This window comes from Lycorma delicatula, chromosome 3 (assembly GCF_047948215.1).
Source record: "Lycorma delicatula isolate Av1 chromosome 3, ASM4794821v1, whole genome shotgun sequence".
Classification (NCBI taxonomy): Eukaryota; Metazoa; Arthropoda; class Insecta; order Hemiptera; family Fulgoridae; genus Lycorma; species Lycorma delicatula.
This window is the reverse complement of record NC_134457.1, coordinates 208,828,162-208,845,345: the sequence shown is the minus strand read 5'-3', so window position 1 is coordinate 208,845,345 and position 17,184 is coordinate 208,828,162. Positions and strand designations below refer to the sequence as shown.

General features: G+C 27.2%; 1 protein-coding gene across 1 annotated transcript in view; it reads left to right on the top strand.

The window, feature by feature from the left end:
• The window catches only part of LOC142321080 (uncharacterized), a 258,131-nt gene that overhangs the window by 185,465 nt on the left and 55,482 nt on the right, over positions 1-17,184 (top strand). The window contains exon 5 of the mRNA XM_075359078.1: positions 3,904-4,057. Coding sequence (XP_075215193.1) covers positions 3,904-4,057 — 154 coding nt within the window. The remainder of the gene's footprint in view (positions 1-3,903; positions 4,058-17,184) is intronic.

The window sequence follows — 17,184 nt, the reverse complement described above, 5'->3', positions numbered from 1 at the left end:
ATTATTACCCCAAGCAATTAGTACAATTTCAAAACTGCTTGCAACCAATGATACATTTTAGAAAATTAATTTAAAAAATTTGCTAGGTCAAAAAAAATATTTTGCAGGTAGATGAATGTTAGTGAAAATAATTTTACATTTTTAATTTTTCATCTGCATTTTTTTTATGTTAACTTCCATGAAGTGCAATTACTTTAAAATAGCACATTAAATATACATATTTACAAACACATATGAATAAATACCGAATTTTTTTATTCTATTGTTTGGTACTTTTGAATTTGGAGGATTGAATATTGCAAACTTAAAAAATGCAGTAGATTTTTGACTTACATTGGTACTTTCTCTCTCTTATATAGAGAAACAATTATGAAAGTAAAACAAATTATCAGTACACCAGAAAAAAAATAATTCAAATTGATAACTACTTAATAAGTTGTCCTGTACTCTTCCTTAACAAATAAAGTGCTTTAAAGCCATTTTTAAATAAATTTACTCTTTTTCTTGAGTACTTTTTATAAATCACTTCTAATAAAAATAACCTTAATGGAAATCTACAGTTAACTAAAAATATAGGTTGAGTTTTCTGTAAGAATAAGCTTGATATTTTTGAATAAGCTGAACAATTATCAGACTCTTTTGAAAAGAATGCATCTTCTTTTTCATGAAAGCTACCAGACTGAATATACTTTAACAAAGAAATTGTTGAATGATAGTCATTTGCTCTTTTTTGTGCATGATAAGATATAACATAACATTTCAGTAGTCAAATATAATTAACTGATTGAATTTATTAACTATTTCATTTGTCTTAACATAATTTTTAATATATATATTTGATTATTTCTTTTAATTAATTAGTTTTTTTTTTATAATTATATTTTCGTTATACAAAGTAAGTCAAGTTTCATCCAATAAAAATTTTAAATTATAAAAAATAAAGCATTATTAAGTTTAGTGAGTTAGTAAATTACTAAATATTATATTTAATATTAAACATATAAATATAATTTATGGTAAATTCTAGTAATAATTAGATATTCCAATTCAGAATATCTTGCACATTAAAAATAAATTAACCAGTATTATTATCCAGTTATTATTGGTAAGTTGAGATCAGGGACCTCTATCTTAGTTTTGTACTTTCAACATCTTCCTCAAAACTATCTCCATTTTTATTTTATTTTTCAGGTCTTCTTTACACAACCTAACCTCGTTCTCTTTTTTATTCCTTTATTTTTCTTTTTGTTATATTAAAAAAAAACTTTCTTTTGATAAGTCTTTCATTTTGCATTCTCTCCAAGTCCCTAAACCATCTCATTTTACTGTATTTAATTCTCTCTGCATCACTTTACACATATATTTATTTATTAGACCTTATTTTATTGCACTATGCTTTCCAAAAAAACTTTATCACATACATTTTACTGTCTTCTTTTTTTGTACACAACAAAGACAATAAACCATATGTTACAGTAATGACATAGTTATGGATGAATATTGTCTGTCCATTTTTTATTTGTACCTCCTTAATTCAGTACTAAAATTTTATCACTTTGATAAAGTCCCTCCTACCATATTCATTGAACTGCTAATTTTCTGACTAATGTTCAAATTCTTCCATTTGAACAGTTTAAGATTATTTTGGATTCCTTTTCTCCTAATAATGTCATAAGTGGGAATTCTCTTTTTCTTGACTTTCCATTTTTCTCTTCACCTTCTTATGAATCTCATCCATATAATAATGTTAAATAATGCAGGTAAGAGAACACTACAATTTCTTAGTAAAGTTTCCTTCAAAACTTTCAATTTCTCTGTGGTCCTCTGTGATTTTATAATATAAATGAATTATATTATAATATAATAGATTCATCCCATCTATCATCTGTTCATCCCAGACCAAAATCGGTTTTGGTCTGGGATGAACAGGAAGTGTGAAAAATTAGTAAAAGTGATCCCCGTTATAATTGTCCCTGTGAGGTCTTAGAATATTTTTCGTGTTCGAGACTTCGATACGCCGAGTCGCCCCCACGTCGCCAAACAGACTATCAGAATCATCATCGTGGTCTTCTGCGAGCTAAATGACGTCTTATGTTGATGACCCATTAAACAAAATAGTAAGCTGCAAGAAGACAACATCTAACCCTCTACGCATGGCGATTGCGCCAAGTTCAATTTGCGCAATGTAAGCGTCCTTCGCATTGAATTGCCGAATTTCAACCTTCTAAAAATATTCAATTGTAATACATTACGACAGCACCCTTATAACACAAAAATTACTTACTATTTACATAGTGCTTAAGGAACTTCCGAGGATGTCTACAGTTAACACAAGTCGGGCCCACAAACTATTTAATATACTGCTCCCGTTTATGTATCTCATCCTCATAGTGGTAGCACACTACCACCAGATTTTACACACTTCATCTGTGTATAAAACTGGCAGCACTTGTAACAACTTTGAACATTAACAAAATCTTTGGCCTTACAGGAAAAGAAGTCAGTAAAACCTGCCCTCAGATTGGACCCATTATAGATTATATAACCCACATTGAGATCGTCGTCTTCCTAATCATTTCAATTTCCTTGGCTACATGTGCTTTAAACTCCTTTCCCATAAGTAATATTTTATTTTCCAATCTATTTATGTGTTGAACATTTATATTTGCATTTTGATCAAGTTTATAGTTTACTTCTTGTGCATGCCTCTTATTTGATTCTTCTTACTTGCTCCCTAACTCGTTCACTATTCTCAATACCCAATAATTATCTGGACCCATACTACCTCCTTCTTCTAATTGTATGCTAATCTGATTTTTTGTTTCTACTAAAACAGTTTCCTCTGAATTATCACTCTCATTTTCATCATTTACTCCCTCTAAAAGAACTGTATCGGCAGAGTAAACGCTTTCTCCTAGATTACTCTCTTCTACATCCCTACCATTCTTTGAATCCCCCTGTTCTAAATTTTCAAAATTTTCCTCCATCTCTGTTTCCTCATTACTATCCTCACTTATCAGTCTGTTTTCACTGTCCACACTACCCCTATTCTTTTTGGCTTTACTTCTAGTCTCCATAATAATACAAAAAAATTTATCTTAACAACAGTACAAACACAAGAAAAAAATTATCTTACAACTATCTTATTATATATATATATTTTTTTAATTTTATTCTAACATTCAAATAACTTCCAGTAATCATACAATCCTGCCAGGGTCGCCACTTTGCGTCGTTCTCAGCCGACCACGCTTCGCCCTGCACCTATGATGTGCCAAGAACGACACAAGAAAAAATGAAAAATGCAAACTTTATATGGTCTCATAAAATTATTACTAAAATGCTGAAATAGTTTGGTTTTTTGAAGAATCTTTTTAAATGAACTGCAATTCACCGCTAAGAAATTTGAATGTTTGAACAAAGAAATTTTATTGACATAATGTATCTTAAAATTAATAATTTTTATATTAGGATTCGCCCTTTGATGCCGGCCGGACGCTCGCTACATCATAAAGAGAAAGTCATTTTCATACGCATTGTTTCGTATATGTTTCCAGATCATTACGGGGGAGTTTATGTTTTCTGGTAATGTTGTTTTTCAGACGTTTGTGTTGAAGTTAGGAGTTCTGTTGGTTCTTCACAATTTAGTATTTTGTTGAAATATTTAGATAGGATTTCCGCAATGTCTTTATTGTTATGGGCCAGTTTACCATTTTCATTCTTCATCAGAAAGGTTGGGGGTTTTTATTTTTGGAGCTGAAATATATTACGCAAAACTTTATATATTATTATGTATTTTACTTTATTTATCTTGAATTAATGAAAGACTGATATCAATTAATGACCTTAATACAAAGATGCTGAATTTTTTTTTTAGAAGATAATTTCAATATTCTTTTGCAGATATGTTTGTTGGACCGCTTATCTACTTCGTTTCCATGGTAAAACTGGCGTTGTAGAACCTGTACCATTACCAGGTGCTCCTTTTAGTCATTATTATGCACAAGAAAATTCAGATGAAGGCATTATTATGGAAACTGATATTGGTGTAAAAGAGGTCAGTGAATAAGTTAATTATTTCTTTTATACATTTTTGTTTTACATTTTTATTAATTTTTTTTAACACAGAATGTGCATGCATACATGCTGCTGAAATCTTACCAAATTAGAATTTCCAATTGCTTTTTTTTTTATAAAAACAAAGTTAAAATACTTTTTTTCATACACAAGACCTGCAAATCAATGTCTTGATGTGTCAATCATATTTTTTAACTCTATTAGTTCTTTGGTTTTATCTCCTAACCAGCATTTGTGTTCAATTATTAACACATTTTGGTCAGATGAATAAAGTATACAATAAAGTTTTATATACCTTTCACTTCATTAAAAACGAACTCAGCCAGGCATCTACAGATTCTGACTAAATAAAACTGCACCAAATATTCTGGAGACTTACAGATTAATATTTAACTCTCTCACTCATTGATTTCAAACAAATAAAATTTATTTAATTCTTCTAAATGATTCTACAAATGCATTACAGCTTAATAAACCATACTATGAGAAATATCTACTATACAAAAATTTAATTTTTTATGTACAGATTTAAATAATTATTAATTTTCTCAAACATTACTTTATTGATTATTACAATCTCCATCAGATTTCCACAATTGAACAGTTCTGGGGAAAAGTCAGATAGGCACAGACTTTATCAATACCACTTAAGTTTGTAACTCATTTCAAAAAAAATTTAAAACATTAATTATGTCACAATTTGTTCAATTTTAATTAAATAAATATATGCAGAAGAAGTGGTCATAGACCCCTTTAACTCTTTGAGGTTACTACTTGACTTTGAAAAATAGTGTTACATTTGAATCAAAGAATTAAAATTCTTATTAAAGAAGACTAAGAGACAAAAGGCTAAGGATAATTGGTGGGCAACTCAGACTTTTAAACAATATAAATATTTTATGGTCCCCGAAAACCATATGTCTTTAAAACATAATAGACTTTTTTTTTTTAATTTTCATCAAGTTTTGTCATTTTAATTTCCATATAATTTTAGAAGTTGGTGGTAGATAACAGAAGTTATTATAAGTTATAATTTAATTTCATCTTACATAATTTTTTTTTAATAGAAGATATTAACCAGACTTAAAAAGTATAGTTGGTGTAATTGGGTAAAGAAAATGTCACCCATCCAAAACTTTGGAATAATCATATTTGTGTAATGTTTTTTAATTATTGATATCTACACAGATTCTACAGCCATCTAATGATAATAAATATAATTATATGGATCTGACGAAATCTAAATAATGTATTATTATGTGCCAATCACAATAAAAGATTTATTTATTTTACAGTACCACATTATGCATAATTAGTTTAATTACACACAAAAGTAATAGAAGTAGGGGTTACCAGCTAAAATCATAATAATCTGTTTATTAGATGAATCTCTATATTGAAATACAACTGTTAAATATCGCTGTGTAACAGTTAAAAAATTTTTCTTATAAAAACGTAGTTTATTTAGGATATTTTCATATAAAATTGCTACTCCAGAATTTTACTTCTGAAAAAAACTAAAAAAAAAAAAAAAAACAAATTTCTTGCTTTACTTTTTAAATTGAATTAAATTATTTTTCATTCGTTTCTTGTATAGTTTTATGTAATTTTCCACTCTTTTCTAATTTGCACCAATCCTTTGAATATTCTGTTATATCATTCATCTTTCATTATTTTCTTTACATATTCTTTTACCTTTGTTTTTATGACTTTTTACTTAATACATTTAATTCTCTTAATAAATTATCAAATCTTATGTGATTTTGTAATGATCTATTTTACTGGTATGATGGAGTGACTATTGAAGAATAATGAAAAAGTAGAGTAAAGGGCATGAATCTTGAAGCTTATCACTGTGTCATCTGACATTCTATTACCTATTTAGCATAACACACAGTTCGCTACAGAACTGTCTGTATATATTTATACATTTAGCTACTCAAAATTAGCATTCCTAATTATTATTATTATTATCATAATTATTGTTTGGTTCATGTTAATATTAACATTAATCATGGCAAGACTTAATATTAAATAATATGATTAATCTTTAATTGTTAATATACAGTTAAAATACATTATGAAAAAAATTGTTTTATTTTTCAATTAATATTATGCTAATCCGGTGATGAATTAAATGAAGTATAAATAACTGAATTTATATGAATTGTTTTACAGATCTTTAGAAAAATAAAACACTAAGCTACTGCATGTTTTACACAAATTTAAATAATACACAAACTTTACAAAAATTAAATTAAAAATAATACATTAGAAACTAAAGCGATTGAACATCATCCAAATCACTAAATTCACTGAATTTCCTGTGTCATCACTTTCACTACCATTATCATCTTTCAAAGACTTGAAAGGATTCTATAATCTTATCAATTATATACTCTGTCTAATGTATTTATCAACATTTTTTGTACTTTTTTGCAATAAGGTTTCCGTTGTGATGCATCCATTTAAAAAAATTTATCTTTGGCAATCCATTGAACATCATTAAAGTCAAAAGTGACATTGTGGCTTCCAATATATTGTTTTCTTCAGACTAAACCACTTTGTAATTTTCTTTGTTTCTTTTAATTATCTCATATAGTTGAGGTTTCAGCATAGTAGATGAGAATGGAATGCCATAATTATGTAATCAGTCCTGCATTTCTTGTTTTCTTATATTGGAAGTCGATAATTTTTCTTGAAATGTTCTGTGATAAAATGCTTTATCTAAAATTATTACAGAATTTTCAGGAAAATTTTTCTTCAATCCATTTTAAGTAGTTCGGATTCATAGAATCGTGGTAGTTGCCAGTTATTACACTTGCTTTCCGGGTTAAAAAATGTGTCTGGAATAAATCCCATTTCACCCAAGCATGTATATAATAATAATAATCAATCTGCGATCTTTAGAAATTGAAGTTAGAAGTCCCCTGAAGCATTCCTTCATGATTTCGTTGAGATATGAATTGAGCAAATATATGTTTCATCAGGCTATACAATCGGCCTGTTTTTGATTCTTAATTTTTTTATGTGTTTACTTATATTTGTTTAATCCTCATGTTATAATGTTCAATAACAAGTTTCCTATTGTTTTCAATTTTTTCTCATTTGAATTGTTGTAGTACTCTTCCTAGACTTTGATTTATTTCCTGAGAATCCTATTAAATCTTTCAGATGTACCAGCAATTTTGGAATGGTAAACATTTCAAAATAGTGAGTCCTCACTATACACATGAAAATCATCTAGGCCTGTTACCGGTTTGCTGCAGATTTTATATTTTCTAGGTGTACTGAAAGTCTCTGATGAGTTTTCTTGTAATTTTTTCAATTATTTAATTTTCTGTTCCTTACTCTTTGATCTTGCAATTCTGATATTTTATTTACAGCGTTGTTCCTTTTTCACTCCTTTGAATTGGAATAATATGCTTGTCAACATTTTCTGACTTTCCAAATTTACTTGCTTCTTCTTTCATGAATTAGTACACATTATTGATTAACCCCTGAGCTTACCGACTAAATTTTTTATGAATCACAGTGGATTTAATTTATTCATCCTGCTTGCAACTGCAGATCAAATAAAAATGTAATCTATACTACATACACACTACTCTAAATCAAGAAAAGCAAAACATGGCACTGGCGAAACGCACTAAACAAATGAACAAAAATGACTGAACAATATTATTATGCAAAGCTTTCAGCTTTAATGTATTTCAAAATAGAATAAATATAATACTTGTTTTTGTTTTGTATATGATGCTTTTTATCAATGTAAGTCTTTACTGTTAGTCAGCTAATTAAAATAATTCATTTATTACAATAACGCATACTTATAAAATTGTTTCATTTAAAAGGAAGTGTTTACATTTATCACTTTTGTCAACATATACATCATTTGTAATTTTTAATTGTTGGACCATAGATTATCATAATTTAGGTTTAGAAACACCACAATTTCAAACAATATTTACTAGTGAAATAAGTCAGAGTAGTTTTATTTTAATTGTAATTAATATTATAAACAAATTATTAAATTATACTTCATATTGATTTGGAATAATAATTTCTTTGTTAAATAAGGTTTACTTTTCATGTAAATTGTAAAGTGATTGAGACTGAGATTGAATCCTAAAAATTTTAGTTTTCTGTTTTGTAAACACTGATACGAGAAATCTTGGTAGAATCACTGATATACAGCATATTAGCTGCTTGACTACAAGCTTCAGATTTCATGCCCTCTAATATAGTAAAGTAAAATATTTTATTTTATTACTCATATTCTTCTATAAAAACTTGCCACATACTTCCTCTTAATTTTTTTTTTTTTTTCATTTTGAAGGAAAATATTGTAAACACCAAATTATTTATATTAAGGGAAAATATTTTCCAAGACATTTTGTATATTTCAGATTCTATATTAGAAATATCTAAGAAGGCATAAGACTTTTATTTTATTTTATTAGATCTGGACACTAAGGGAATTTAACCCATATCAAGAAAAAAGTTTTGAATGTTTGATTTTTCAAGTAACAGATTACATATATTTTTCTTTTGTAAACGTTTATAATTTCATTGGTTCATACAACTTCTCTGTCAACAATTGACGTCTTTTATCGTTAGGAAATAAAACGTCTTTTATCATTGCATCTCTAATTTTTGAGATGTATAAAGTACGTGGTGTATTTTTAGAAGTATCAAATTAAAGTTTTTTAATATAATTTTGAATTCTAACTCTACAAAATAATTTATTTTTTTTTAATTGAAATATTAAAAATATTTCAAGTATTTCATAAGTATTGGTCTTGAACCAGGCTGCAACAGTCATTTCAGAGTTCTTCCTCATAAATTCCCTGTATCCACTACTGCTACACATTGGGAATTTGTAATTACAAAATAAATACAACAGATAATAATTAAATTCTGCTCAAGCTAAGCAAGTTGAAGTGTTAGATCATCATAAAATCCTAACTTTGATATGAATTTTAAAATTCCAGGTAAGTTAACATTCAAATTAATTTAACTTTATATTTAAAGTAAATTAAATATAAAGTCATTATCATCATCATTGTTATTAACATTATCCCTATTCCAATTTTCATAAGGTTAAACTATCAGAGCTACCTTCTCTATCTTTCCTTATCAAGATTCTTATATTTAAATCATACTACCTGCCAGTCTCATCCTCTTTCTTTCCATCTCATTCTCAGACATCTTCTTGGTTTCCTTTCAAACAGAAAATCATATCCTTACTTTAATTTTTAATTTCATTTCTCTTGAATTCCTACCTATTTTGCAATTCAAAATGTTACTTACATCCAGATAGAAACATAACGTATTGTATTTTCTTTCTTTGCTTATTTGCTTCCATCTTTATCCCATGGTGTAGCTTCAATATCAAAGAATATTTTCCTGCCTTCTGCATCATTTTACTAAACTTACTTTCTAACAACCAATTCTTTGAATAAAACTTCTAGATTTATAAAATCTAAAACTTTTTATATAATGTTAAATCCTACCTATCTCATTTTCAATTATGTATCATAAACTTAGCTTTCTTTCCACTGAATTTTAAACCTGAACTTTTTATCCATTATTTTAGCTGTAAACCATGTCCTGCATCTCTTTTTCCAATGCCTTTCTCTCTTTCTGTATTATGATGTCATATGCAAATAACAATAAAATATGTTTTTTTTATTCCACTTTGTATCTTGTTAATTTTAAAAATGAGATCATAAGAGCAAAGTTTGTCTTTACACAGCATTCAAAACTCTTTCATAGGCCTTTAGGAGGTTCTAAAAACATAAATAGAAGAAATTAAAGTATTTATAGTACTTACATTTTTGAAAAACAATTTCCTGGTGGTTTTTTTTTTTTTTTTTTTTTTTTTTTTTTTTTTTTTTATCAGTAGTTAATGTTTAATCATTATTGTCTACTTTTCTGATCTTTATTTTATTTATAATAGTCAGAAAACTTGAGCATTAGAATTGATACATAGAATATTTTTAACCAAGTGAAGAATGCAACACTAAATTTAATGTGAAACCAAAATCTTTCAGATAAAAGACATGATCTCTAATGCTGTATTGCTGTAGTAGTTTTTGAATTTATATTAAATTTTATTTTATTTTATATGTATACGTGTGAGTACACACATATGGGAATTTATTTTAATAAAATGTTTTATATGAATCTCTTTTTAAATATTACTTTTCAAGTATTAAAGTTGTAACATGATATTCCAGTTGTAAATTCACGCTACGTTACTTCAAACTAGAATATAAACATATGCTGCATAAACGAAAAGTAAAACGTAAATTTAACAGAATATAACTCCAAGACCTCTAACATTATTACATTGTTCATCAAAGTTAGTAGTGAAGTTCGCCTACCTTTGAACAACTTGCTTTAATATTTAGCATTTAAATTATGTTTTCCTTACTTTGTTTGTGTTTGTTTGTGTTTGTGTGTGTGTGTGTGTGTGTGTGTGTGTGTGTGTGTGTGTGTATGTGTTTTAGTGAACTTTGAGGTATGTTTATAAATAGAATTGAATTTCATCCTACTGAATCGAAATGATTTTACTATTTTCAATAGGATGTAGGTAAATAACAACTTTCCTCTGAATAAATATTGAGTTTTCCTTAACTTAAATTCTAATTTACTATTTTCTTTAACAATATCGTTTTTTTATTTCATATTTTTTTAATAATAATAAAAATTATAAAAATTATAAATTCTGAATATAAAGTGAAAAGTTCATGTCAAAATGTTAAAAGATTTTAATAAATAATTTTTGCTAATTCCTGTAAAGAAAATTATGAAAAAAAAATTTTAATTCTTACTTTTTAATCATTCTATTTATCTCTGCATTACCTAGAATATCCTTTATTTTTTTTTTTGGTTTAATGAAAAAGTTTATTATTTCTAAATAACTCCCAGCAATAATTTTAATTTAATAATGAAATGAGCTTATATTTATAATCTTATTTCTACTTATATTTTAATAATCTTATTTGTAACATACATTTTCTGCTTTTCTAATCATATTACAATAATAATTTTGCATAGACTGTAACCTACTTCACTTTTACATATTCATATTTACATTTTATATAGTTAAAAGGCAAATGAGCTTCAGAATTTTGATTTTTTTCTATCTGCCCAGGTATCTTTCTGTTTCTTACTTTTATCAAGACTGAAATATCTCTATTTAGCATTTCTTATTAGCGACTTCTTTCATACGGGCAGAGTTTTTTGCAGGCCTAACCAAAATTTAGGTAAATTAAATTTTTTTTTAAAAATATTAATAAAACAACTTTAAAAAAAATTGCATTAAAAGTCATATATATTTTTTTAATTCTTTAAATTTCAACTTTTTTAAATCGTCACCAAATTAGGGATTATTTTGTATTTTTTAAAACAATTTATTTAGTTGGTTTTATTTATTTATTTATTCCTTTTTAACCTTATTTTATTATATAAATTTAAAAGAGTGCAATATTGTAGGGTGATTATTAAAACAATTTATGTAATTCTTTTGGTGTAATATGTAATAACAACCAAAGGTACAAGATGGTATTTATATAATCTATTGTAATTTTATATTGACGTTAAAATCATTAAATAATTAAATGAAAATATAGAATGTAATAATTGAGCACAGAAGAATTTTTTTAAATAAAAACAGAGAAGAAATAATAAAGAATTGCATTCAATTAGAGTGATTAATGACCAAAGTACTAAATTTATTCTAAGTTTTCATAGTATTATCAACCTGGGACATCAGTTTCCTAATACAGGCACTTCCAAATTTCATTTAATTTTATCTAGTGCTTTCTTTATAAATTTTGTTACAATTTTGTTTTTATTTTTTACAGTATGTACCACCACTCCATTTACTTTTTGATCTATTACCACGTTGAAGAAAAAATGCTTTCAGTCCTCATGCCATCTGTATCTCATTGTTTTTACCAGTCCCTAACTTATGAAATATGTTTCTAGAATTCCCATTGGTTTTTTTACAATTAAAATGGTTAAATTAAATTTATATTGAATTATAAATTTGTATACTTAGATTCAGATGTTATGAAGGGAATTGAATGAATGGTGATGATTTTGTTTTTAATTGTATACAGGGATTTGTACATTTTGGTATTAAGGTGAAGATTACAAGGTACGCATTTAAGTTAACTTCACGCTGACTTATCTTAATCACATACTGGATACCAGTATTATACTTAGAGTTTCTTGATATGGTATAAGTATCAAATCTCATTCATGCAAATCTCTTTAAGGAATTAAAACCAGAATTTTGTGCCACTTATGATTACATTAATTCCATTATTATTATTTTATTTATTTTTTTTTAAGAAATCTGTTTCTTAAAGATTAGAAAATTTTTTCCAGAATCCACCCGTAACCTGTATTTCCACGAGATTTTTTTTAATGGTTTCACTAGGGTTTGAATCTATAACTATTCGATAAAAGGTATTTTTTTTGTTTATTTTCCAAAAATTCCATTGCATTCTGTTAATTTTTTTTGTTTTTTTTTTTTTTTTAACCTCCAGGTCCGCAGTTAAGCATTACTGCAAAGGATGACATGAATGATTTGTAGCGTGTGTGAAAACTGACATGCCTAGACCGGGATTCGAACCCGGGACCTCCGGGTGAAAGGCTGAGATGCTCCCACTCGCGCCATGGAGGCCGGCACATTCTGTTTATTTAGAATTACAAAAAGTACTCATACAAAAGCATGTTTCTCAGACAGAAAAAATACAATTGTAACTAGTGCAGTACAGAGAAGAATATTACTTTGCACAGAAGTATTCGATTAGAATTCCATAATCAATTAAGATATTAAACATTCAGAGACCACTTAAGAATTCTTTATTTTTCTACAAAATTTGATATTTTACAGTCAATACAAATAAAATAAAAATAGAAATGAAACATACAAAAATGAAGGGAAAATAAACAGGAAAATAATAAATTAAATCAGCAAACAATATCAGTGAAATAAATGATAAACAAATTAATAAAATAGAGTAAAAACATCCACAACTAAAATTAAATAAAAATTACTGCTTTTAAAAAAGTTACATCTTTCTTAACTTATTGAAGACTCTATAATCTTATCAAGTAAATTGATAAGTTAGTTAAATGACTGAATCCCGTTAATCAAATGAATATATTTATACATTAAACTTCCTACCATAATTGAGATTAAGAGAAGAAGAATAAAAAGAAATTAAAGAAAGAGATAAGTAAAAAACAAAGGAGGAAGGAAAAGGATATAAAAAATATAAAAGTAGAGAAAAGAAATGAATTACAGAATGCAAAGATGAAAAAGGTAAACAAGAAAGATATAAGACAGAGGTAGTAAAGCATAAGAAAGAAAAGAAGTGATTAAGAAGGAAGACAAGTAGAAAAAGAAGAAGGCTATAGAGAAGAAGAGAAGGATGAAAAGTAAGCATAATGAGAAAATGAAACAGAAAAGGAGAAGCACGAGAAAAAGATGAGAAGAGCAGAAAGACGAAGAGGAAAATAAGAGAAATAAGAGGAAAAGGATGGTAGATATAATCAAAATTAGGTACCACATTATTAATAAAGCATAAACAACATTGAAAGAATTGTTATAAGTGCCGCCTGAAGATTCCTTTTCCGTTGCAAGAAGCTGCTATTATTCAATAAGTCTTGTGGAGATGAGAGTTCCATAGTTAAATATAAGTAGAATAGGAAGATTAAAGATGTATATCTTGTCTCTTGTATCAACACACCGAGTCTCATTACATTCATCTCTAAGAGTTTTGGTTTATTAAGTTCTCGCCTACTGAGCAAGGAAATAGAGAAGAAAATAACATTTTTCATTCCGTAAGATATGTTGAACAATTCGACTTCTCTCTATATACCTAACAAGATTTTGCAGCCCCTATCTAACCCACATTAAAATTTAATCCGTTTTTTTTTTAGCTGCCATTGCAGAACTGTCTGGAAATTTTTAGGCTTAACTACGTGTCCATAGATTTCAGATCAAAAAATTAAGGTACATTAATTTAAATAATTTTATAATTTTTTTTGTGAACTGTGAGATCAGTCAGGTAAACAACAATAAATAAAACCTATTTGTGCTCCATTCAAAGCTTAATTCACAAAATCCTTATATTAAAATGGATAGTTATAGTATCTCCTGAAAATTTCATGTAGTATTCTCATTTTGTCTGAAAAATGGATATTTTATGTGTAAAAAAATTGTTTTTGAGAAAATCAATAGAAAATGGAAAAATTACAAAGTGGATATATATTCATAAATAAAAATGGGTCACATGGATCTCCTTCTGTTTCATATTGATCTCGCTTTCAATTTGATTTATTCCTAGTCTGTGTAGTTTTCTACAGATAATCGACTAAATTTCTTGTCTGTTCTTATACTCTGTTTGTTTGAGCCCAATTTCCTTCAACTTCTATGGTTATCTTCAACTTCTATGTTGATGTATGGTCAACTTCTATGGTAATGATTTTTTAATATTTTCTTGTCTGAAACAGAATATTTCCTCATATCTATAGCCGTAGATATATATATATATATATTAGCCACAAGATGTTGAAATTGAGGATTTCGGACTGTTGTAACATCTAGTTGTGCATCTCCCCTTTTTATTGCAGTCGACTAAACCAAAAGTGTCTAAAAAAAGCTCAAAATCTGAAAAATTTGGATTTTGGACTTTTTCTTAACTGCTGTAGTAAGCTCTCATCGAGAACTTTTCAATGATATATCGTAAGTAGTACTTATTTTCATTAGTTCCAGAATTATAGCCAAAGAAAATTTTAATTAATTAAATATTTGGATCTTACAAGGAGAAGACATGTCGATTCGAATTCAACTTCATCTCCTTTTTTTAACTTTTTTTTTTAATATATTAATAAATTATTAACCTCTGATTGTAAAAAAAATTATAAAATTTTTATTTTGTCTTCAGTCATTTGACTGTTTGATGCAGCTCTCCAAGATTCTCTATCTAGTGCCAGTCGTTTCATTTCGGTATATCCCCTACATCCTACATCCTTAATTTGTTTTACATAATCCAAACGTTGCCTGCACAATTTTTCCCTTCTACCTGTCCCTCCAAAAATAAAGCGATTATTCCAGGATGCCTTAATAATATGTGGCCTATAAGTCTGTCTCTTCTTTTAACTATATTTTTCCAAATGCTTCTTCTTCATCAATTTGCCACAACACCTCTTCATTTGTCACTTTATCCACCCATCTGATTTTTAATATTCAACTATAGAACCACATTTCAAAAGCTTCTAATCTTTTCTTCTCAGGTACTCCGATCGTCCAAGTTTCTCTTCCATATAAAGCTACGCTCCAAACATATACTTTCAAAAATGTTTTCCTGACATTTAAATTAATTTTTGTCGTAAACGAATTATATTTCTAACTGAAGGCTCGTTTCGCCTGTGTCATTTGGCATTTTATATCGTTCCTGCTTCGTCTATCTTTAGTAATTCTACTTCCCAAATAACAAAATTCTTCTACTTCCGTAATCTTTTCACTTCCTGTTTTTATATTCAGTTATTTATCTACATTATTTCTACTACATTTCATTACTTTCGTTTTGTTCTTGTTTATTTTCATGCGGTATTTTGGTATTTCTTGGGTAGGACACATCATCCACGCCGTTCATTGTTTCTTACAGTAAATTTCTTAATAATTTTCTTGTTACAATAAATAATTATCCAATAATAACAATAAAAGTAAAAGAATATAAAAAAATATCAGAAGTTATTAATGAAATAAAATTTTATGTTCTTTTCATTTAAAAAAAAATGTGTATATGTAATTTAATAGGCGTACAAGGAAGTCATGTTGTGTCAACATCAGATTATTTTCTTGTTCTTTACAGACATTAAAATGTTTTTAATTAAATTTGTCTAATCATAAAACTCTTTATAGAATGCTTGAGATAACTTAATATATAATTTAAAATAATAATTGAGAAACAACGATTCGATTTGTATGACAAATTTTAAATGTCTGATATCAATATCATCGTATGTTTGTAATGAATAACCTAATTTACTGTTAAATGATGATAAATATTAGCTGCAACAAAAACAGGATTGTTAGGACAAATGAAACGGTTGAAAACACAACGAAAATACAACTTTACCCGATCCTTGTCCAAATAAACGGTAATGAGACTGGCCCAAGTTAATTAAAGGAACTCATGCTTACGTTTACCCTACCATTTGTCGTAACCACACGTGACATACAACTCTATATTATCGTTTTTAGTGGTGAAGTATCTCAAATAAACATTTTCGTAAATTAAAAAATTTTGTATAATTAACAAAATTTTAAACTTTTTGACTTTAGATGAGACAATTGTTAATTAATTTTGGAGTTCCTAATACGAATATATATATATTTTTTTTATGGTATCAACCACTATTTTAATTTTTCTAAAACGTAAAAACTTCTATCATCAATTAGGCTGTAGAAGTAAAACAAACCATAGTTGGTTTTAAAGGTTAGACGGATTGGTAAGTATAAAACAATGTTAATCAATATTAGAAGTTAGAAAAAAAATATTTAAAAAACTGATTATAATTTAATGATTCAGTTCAAAGAAAAGTATGTACATCACGAAATTAAATCTTTAAAATTGTTTATGACTGACTCGTATTTAAAAATAAAGCACACGAACAGTATTTTATAAAATTTAAAAATTATATAAATTTTAAAAAATCGGAGTTATATTAATTTAAAAATCCACTTACCAACAATTCTTTTATATATGCGTTCAAGCACTTTCAGAATAAAATTCCATCATCAGAAACTTAAAAAAATGTATGTTATAATCTTAATAAAACTAAAACTTCTTCGTCATGTAAATTTGTTTATGTAACTTAATATAATATAACAGTGGTCGTCAAATGTTTAAAATTATGTCGACTTAACGTCCACCGTTATATCGCTGGAGAATTTATTCTGAAAGCGCTTGAACATATATATATAAAAGAATTATTGGTAAGTGGGTTTTTTAATTATTAATTATATAATCATACCAACGGGCCATGTTCGATAAAATTATTCTGAATTATGTT